This window comes from Babylonia areolata, chromosome 32 (assembly GCF_041734735.1).
Source record: "Babylonia areolata isolate BAREFJ2019XMU chromosome 32, ASM4173473v1, whole genome shotgun sequence".
NCBI classification, from domain to species: Eukaryota; Metazoa; Mollusca; class Gastropoda; order Neogastropoda; family Buccinidae; genus Babylonia; species Babylonia areolata.
In genome coordinates this window covers 16,278,494-16,285,938 of record NC_134907.1, presented here as the reverse complement: position 1 = coordinate 16,285,938, position 7,445 = coordinate 16,278,494, and the positions used below count along the sequence as shown (strand labels likewise).

Below are 7,445 nucleotides of genomic sequence, written 5' to 3'. Positions count from 1 at the left end.
TGTGTGTTTTTGTTGTGTTGATAATACCACCATCATAATCACCATTACGTATCACGTTGATAATTTGCACAGAGGAATATCATCATTTTATCTGTTTATTCATTTATTATTAATTTTTTATATATATATATATATGTTTATTTAATTTTTCTAAACACGATGACGATTTGATTTTCTGCTCTTCTTCTTCGTCTTCTCCCTCTTCTCTTTCTCCTATTCCTTCTTCTTCTTCTTGTCTTTCTCCTCTTCTCCTCCTCCTTCTTCTTCTCCTCCTCCTTCCTCTTCTTCTTCTTGTTTTTGTCTTCCTCCTCCTCCTCCTTCTTGTCTTTCTTCTCCTCCTCCTCCTTCCTCTTCTTCTTCTTGTCTTTCTCTTCCTCCTCCTCCTTCTTGTCTTCCTCTTCCTCCTCCTTCTTCTTCTTGTCTTCCTCCTCCTCCTCCTTCTTCTTGTCTTCCTCCTCCTCCTCCTTCTTCTTGTCTTTCTTCTCCTCCTCCTCCTTCTTCTTCTTGTCTTCCTCCTCCTCCTCCTTCTTCTTGTCTTTCTCCTCCTCCTCCTTCTTCTTGTCTTTCTCCTCCTCCTCCTTCTTCTTCTTGTCTTTCTCCTCCTCCTCCTCCTCCTTCTTCTTCTTGTCTTTCTCCTCCTCCTCCTCCTTCTTCTTGTCTTTCTCCTCCTCCTCCTTCTTCTTTCATTTTTTTTTCTTTGGAAACATTCTCGTGAACTTTTTTTTTCTTTTATACACCTTTTTGAGAAGTTGTGTCTACTTCTTCTTCTTTAAAAAAAAAAAAGAAAAAAGTTTTAATCCTCCACCATCCCCTTGCTCCCCCCGCTTTCCAATCTAACTGATTCTTTAAAAGCAAGGTCTGATTATATTATCTGATCATCCAGTTGTTGAAAATGGTGAGGGGGTGGGGGTGGGTGTAGGATAGTGGGGAGGTGGGGGAGTAGGAGGAGGAGGAGGAGGAGGAGGAGGAAGAGGAGTGTATAAGGAGGTGTTTGGTTCTCTTTGTGCTTGTGAGGTTGATTGTGTTGTGGAAAACTTTCAAGTGCTTTCACACATGCATGCACACGCACACACACATAAATGCGCACTCGTACATATACTTGTAAACACGGACACACATACCTGTACGCACACGCACACACATATACATGCACACACGCGCACATACTTGCAAACATGCACACACACTTGCATGCGCACGCACGCGCGCACACACACACAAACACACACAGATATAACCACGTGCACGCGCGCGCGCGCGCACACACACACACACACACACACGCACGCGCCACCAGGTATTATGCTTATTGTTGCAGTTTTCCGTGTGGTACAGCAAGTTAAGCTTTTGTAATACGAATAAACGTTGTATACAAGATGTTTCTTTGTGTGGGTTATCTACGTGGTGTGTGTGTGTGTGTGTGTGTGTGTGTGTGTGTGTGTGTGTGTGTGTGTGTGTGTGTGTGTGTGTGTGACAGAGTGCGCATTTGCATTCTGAACCTCTCTCTCTCTGTGTCTCTCTCTGTGTCTGTGTCTCTCTGTATCTCTCTGTCTCTCTCTGTCTCTGTGAGTCTCTGTCTGTCTGTCTGTCTCTGTCTGTCTGTCTCTCATGAGGGCAGGATGAAAACAAGCCTATTGTGCTTATTCCTTTTTTTCCCCCCCCGCAATAAAAAAAAAAAGAAGTCCGTTCATTTGTTCATAAGTTTGGTCAGAGTGAATGTTTCTACAGAACGTTGCCAAGGACAGCAGCTTTTTGTTGTTGTTGTTGCCGTGGGTTGTTTTACGTCATCCAAAACATTTTCTCTGTGTGTGTGTGTGTGTGTGTGTGTGTGTGCTGCTTTCCCTCAGGGAGAGCGCGTCGCTACACTGAGAGCGCCCCCCATTTTGGGGGGTATTTTTTCCTGTCTGCAGTTCTTAGTTGTTTTCCTATTGAAGTTGATTTTTTTTTTTATACTTTATACAGAATTTTGTGCAGCAGACACTTGGCGCACTGAAAAACAACCCACGGCAACGACAGGAAAAAAAAAAAAAAAAAAAAAAAAAAAAAAAAAACCAGAAGAAGAAGAAGAAGAAGAAAAAAAGGAAACAAAGTAGAATAAATCTACTCTGACAGAAACACAAATATATGTTGGCAGTTAACTTAAGGCCTGACACGGTAGTGAAATTTTGACCAAAATCATGTTTTTTTGTGATTTTCGTTTTTTCGCATAATTTGCTTCTTCAACATCTAATCTTTATAGTCCGTTTCACCTGGGTACTATATTCACTTAAATAAAGCTTTAAACAGCATCAACATGTGTGATTTCTTGTGAGTACAAGCACATCTCTTTCTTTTCCTGTTTGCTCAGTTTTGTGTTTTGTCCTCGTAATACCATTTTTCAAAATGCTAATGTTCAAAAACTTTAAAAGATAGCATGTTCAAACTTAGTACTTTCTTTCTTTATGTATTCATCTTTATTATAGTGCAGTGGTTTGTATAGTACTAGTAAAAGAATGAATATACACTCATTTGAAAAAAAATATGTCAAGGAATTTATACTCATTTCAATAAAAAAAAAGTATTTATTTAAATTCCAAAATACCACTGCACTATAATAAAGAACAAATACAAATAAATCAAATAAAACAAACAGAAATAACATATCTATAAAAGTACCGAAGTTCTAAGCTTTTAATTTTTTTTCTCCGGCCATTTTGGATTCGTTTCCATGGAAACCGTCACGACAAATTGCACAAAATGACCTTTTTAGACATGTGTAGTCCAATATCTTTGCATACCATGTCACAGAAAGCCATAAACTTCAAGTTTATTTCATACGTTTTTGTACTACCGTATCTGGCCTGACTAAGCACGTTGGGTCATGGTGCTGGTCAGGCATCTGTCTTGCAGATGTGGCCTAGGTTATATGGATTTGTCCGAACACAATTACGCTTCCTTGAGGAACTGGAACTTTCTATTTTGATGCATTGCTCTTTGGAACGCTTTTTTTTTTTTTTTTTTTAATCCAGCAAAATAAATCACACCGCTTTCAAAATTACTCACGCGAAGTAGCGTAGTTCTTGCACTTCTAGGTGGCCCATACTGATTTCATTTCATTCATTCGTGTTCAGCAGTGATGGGGTTAATGCTGTGTGTGTGTGTGTGTGTGTTTCACGCTTTCTACACAGTTGGTGTTGTTGTCTTGTATGGCAGTCAGTCGTGTCCGACAGTGACCATCAGAACAGCAGAGGGGGCAGCAGTGACCATCAGAACAGCAGAGGGGGCAGCAGTGACCATCAGAACAGCAGAGGGGGCAGGTCACCATCAGAACAGCAGAGGGGGCAGCAGTGACCATCAGAACAGCCGTGACCATCAGAACAGCAGAGGGGGCAGCAGTGACCATCAGAACAGCAGAGGGGGCAGCAGTGACCATCAGAACAGCAGAGGGGGCAGCAGTGACCATCAGAACAGCAGAGGGGGCAGCAGTGACCATCAGAACAGCAGAGGGGGCAGCAGTGACCATCAGAACAGCAGAGGGGGCAGCAGTGACCATCAGAACAGCAGAAGAGGCAGCAGTGACCATCAGAACAGCAGTGACCATCAGAACAGCAGAAGAGGCAGCAGCACGGTGACCATCAGAACAGCAGAGGGGGCAGCAGTGACCATCAGAACAGCAGAGGGGGCAGCAGCACGGTGACCATCAGAACAGCAGAGGGGGCAGCAGTGACCATCAGAACAGCAGAGGGGGCAGCAGTGACCACCAGAACAGCAGAGGGGGCAGCAGTGACCATCAGAACAGCAGAGGGGGCAGCAGTGACCATCAGAACAGCAGAGGGGGCAGCAGTGACCATCAGAACAGCAGAGGGGGCAGCAGTGACCATCAGAACAGCAGAGGGGGCAGCAGTGACCATCAGAACAGCAGAAGAGGCAGCAGTGACCATCAGAACAGCAGAGGGGGCAGCAGTGACCATCAGAACAGCAGAGGAGGCAGCAGCACGGTGACCATCAGAACAGCAGAGGGGGCAGCAGTGACCATCAGAACAGCAGAGGGGGCAGCAGTGACCACCAGAACAGCAGAGGGGGCAGCAGTGACCATCAGAACAGCAGAGGGGGCAGCAGTGACCATCAGAACAGCAGAGGGGGCAGCAGTGACCATCAGAACAGCAGTGACCATCAGAACAGCAGAGGGGGCAGCAGTGACCATCAGAACAGCAGAGGGGGCAGCAGTGACCATCAGAACAGCAGAGGAGGCAGCAGTGACCATCAGAACAGCAGAGGGGGCAGCAGTGACCATCAGAACAGCAGAGGGGGCAGCAGTGACCATCAGAACAGCAGAGGGGGCAGCAGTGACCATCAGAACAGCAGAGGAGGCAGCCGTGACCATCAGAACAGCAGAGGAGGCAGCCGTGACCATCAGAACAGCAGAGGGGGCAGCAGTGAACAGCAGAGGGGGCAGCAGTGACCATCAGAACAGCAGAGGGGGCAGCAGCACGGTGACCATCAGAACAGCAGAGGGGGCAGCAGTGACCATCAGAACAGCAGAGGGGGCAGCAGTGACCATCAGAACAGCAGAGGGGGCAGCAGTGACCATCAGAACAGCAGAGGAGGCAGCAGTGACCATCAGAACAGCAGAGGGGGCAGCAGTGACCATCAGAACAGCAGAGGAGGCAGCAGTGACCATCAGAACAGCAGAGGGGGCAGCAGTGACCATCAGAACAGCAGAGGGGGCAGCAGTGACCATCAGAACAGCAGAGGAGGCAGCAGTGACCATCAGAACAGCAGAAGAGGCAGCTGCTGTCACGACTGTCTGGGCTTAGAATTCGATTATAGCCAAGATCTCGTCTCAAAACTCACCTTTTCCCTCAGCAGTAAGTTCAATTGTGGCAGGTCCACTTCCTTTGCGTTAGCTGTGCTTGACTATGTGTGTATACATATGTATGTGTACATAACTACATGCATGTATATGAATGTGTATTGTGTGTGCGTGTGTTTATGTAAGTTTGTGCCTGCCTATGTGTGCGTATGTGTTAGGGTAGCTGTTAGATACACATGTATGTTAAAATGTATGTATTCAGTGTGTGTGTGTGTGTGTGTGTGTGTGTGTGTGTGTGTGTGTGTGTGTGTGTGTGTGTGTGTGTGTAGCCACATTTTGGTGTGTGTATGTAACATAGATGTAATGTTTTATGTTAACAAAAGCGTTTTTTGTAAAGCACCTAGAGCAGATTTCTGGATAGTGTGCTATATAAGTATCCATTATTATTATTATTATTATTATTATTATTATTAAGAGTGTCTTGCCCCAAGCTATATCCCCACCCTCTCGGCCAAGAGGGTTCTAGAACAGTTGGCGTTGGGATGGTCCCCAAAATAAATGCCAGCTGACCCCCCAAGGCTGCAGCGCTAAGAGCCAGTGCTATCTTGCCTCCTAGTTTGAGAGTCACAGTCCCCTTCACGAAAGTCTAAGCTGCAAATGACTCCCCATTGTAGCGGAGAAACCATTGATCCTACAGCTCTCACTTTGCTGTTGGCCCAGCTGTATGGGGGAATTTTGTTTAATGTCCCGTCACACATATCGGTGATTGAAGACATTTGTTATTTTATTTATTTATTTATTTTTTCTCAATGCCTGACTAAGCGCGTTGGGTTACGCTGCTGGTCAGGCATCTGCTTGGCAGATGTGGTGTAGCGTATATGGATTTGACCGAACGCAGTGACACCTCCTTGAGCTACTGATACTGATCCACAGACTTATGTCAGACCATTTTATCCGTGGTGTGAAAGTTGAACGTGTGAATGTGTATAAATATTAATTTTAGGGACAGTTATTGACTGACAATTGACGAGCGCAATAGCCGAGTGGTTAAAGCGTTGGACTTTCAGTCTGAGGGTACCGGGTTCGAATCACGGTGACGGCGCCTGGTGGGTAAAGGGTGGAGATTTTTACGATTCCCCAGGTCAACATATGTACAGACCTGCTTAGTGCCTGAACCCCCTTCGTGTGTAAACGCATGCAGAAGATCTAATACGCACGTTAAAGATCCTGTAATCCATGTCAGCGTTCGGTGGGTTATGGAAACAAGAACATACCCAGCATGCACACCCCTGAAAGCGGAGTATGGCTGCCTACATGGCGGGGTAAAAACGGTCATGCACGTAAAAGCCCACTCGTGTACATGCGAGTGAACGTGGGAGTTGCAGCCCACGAATGCAGAAGAAGAAGAAGAAGAAGAAGAAGACTGACAATAAGTTAAATTATCACCGCCAATACCCATGTTATTAACAACAACAACAACAAAAAAGTCAGTCAGAATTTATTGTTTAGAAAAGCTCAGAAGCCTCAGTATCAGTGATAAAGTATTATATACTTTAAAAAAAAAAATTTGTTTATTTATTCATTTTTTACAGATGTTTTATTGAATCAGTGTTAACGTTCTCTTTTATATGTTGACATGGAAGCTTGATAAGTGTGAAATGTAAGAATGTGTTGAACAGAGAACAGAGAATGTCTACAGTAAGGTCACAGGAGTGAGACAAAAATCGACTCAATGTTCTCTGTTCGGACAGTTTTTAATGCAGTCCTGCCCACTTTAGCGTTATTCATTCAGTGATAAACGGTCATCTTGCCGGATTAATTTTTTTTTAAAATTATTTTTTTTTAACATATACCTAAACGTTCTCTTCCCACAATATCCTGTCCAACCAGCACCCCCCTCCCCTCCCCTCCAGAACACCTCCCGCCTCCCTCCCTCCTTCCCCTCGCCCCCCCCCCCCAACCCTCCGCCCCTCCACCCCTCCACCTCCTCACCTTTATCTCAGCTTTTAAACCGCTGGCTTTTGAAGAGATAATACTGTCATGCCTTTTCCGAGACTCCAAAATTCTCCACGCCCCTTACAAGGCCCCCTCACGAAAAAAAAAAAAAAAAAAATCCACTCTTATGATTGGTTGGCCAGAGACCAGCCAATCAGCTGAAGGATCAGCTTTGTGCTTCTGGCGTTCCGAGTGCGAGCTAACTGGAGGAACTGACCCAGAGAATATTAATAATAATAAAACTAGAGTGAACTTTCGCTTCTTCTTCTTCTGTGGTCAGATCACCACCGTTTGATTTCTCCATCCTGCAAAAGACAGAAGAAAAAAAAAAGATGAAGGTTTTTATCGTCGTCATCGCCGCTTTGGCCGCAGCTGCTGGTAAGCGATTATCATTTTCGTTTTTAATCAAAGAAGAGAACAACTGTTATAACTGGATTTTATTATAGTAGTAGTAGTAGTAGTAGTAGTAGTAGTGGTAGTAGTACATCTAGTTGTAGCTGCAGCAGCAGCAGCAGCAGCAGTAGTAGTAGTTTTTTTGTTTTTTTTTACCATTTATTCTGCAAAAATATAGTACATAAGAAAAAACAACAACAACAACAAAAAACAAAACTACCCTCAAAACAAGAAAACGACAACAACAACAAACAAACAAACAAAT

The 7,445-nt window shown here is 44.6% G+C and overlaps 1 protein-coding gene across 1 annotated transcript in view; it reads left to right on the top strand.

Moving 5' to 3' along the window:
• The first annotated feature begins 7,014 nt into the window (after window positions 1–7,014).
• Window positions 7,015–7,445, top strand: part of LOC143276520 (perlucin-like) — a 7,171-nt gene continuing 6,740 nt past the window's right edge. The window contains exon 1 of the mRNA XM_076581066.1: window positions 7,015–7,165. Within this exon, the coding sequence (XP_076437181.1) occupies window positions 7,120–7,165 (46 nt within the window). The 5' untranslated portion in view covers window positions 7,015–7,119. The remainder of the gene's footprint in view (window positions 7,166–7,445) is intronic.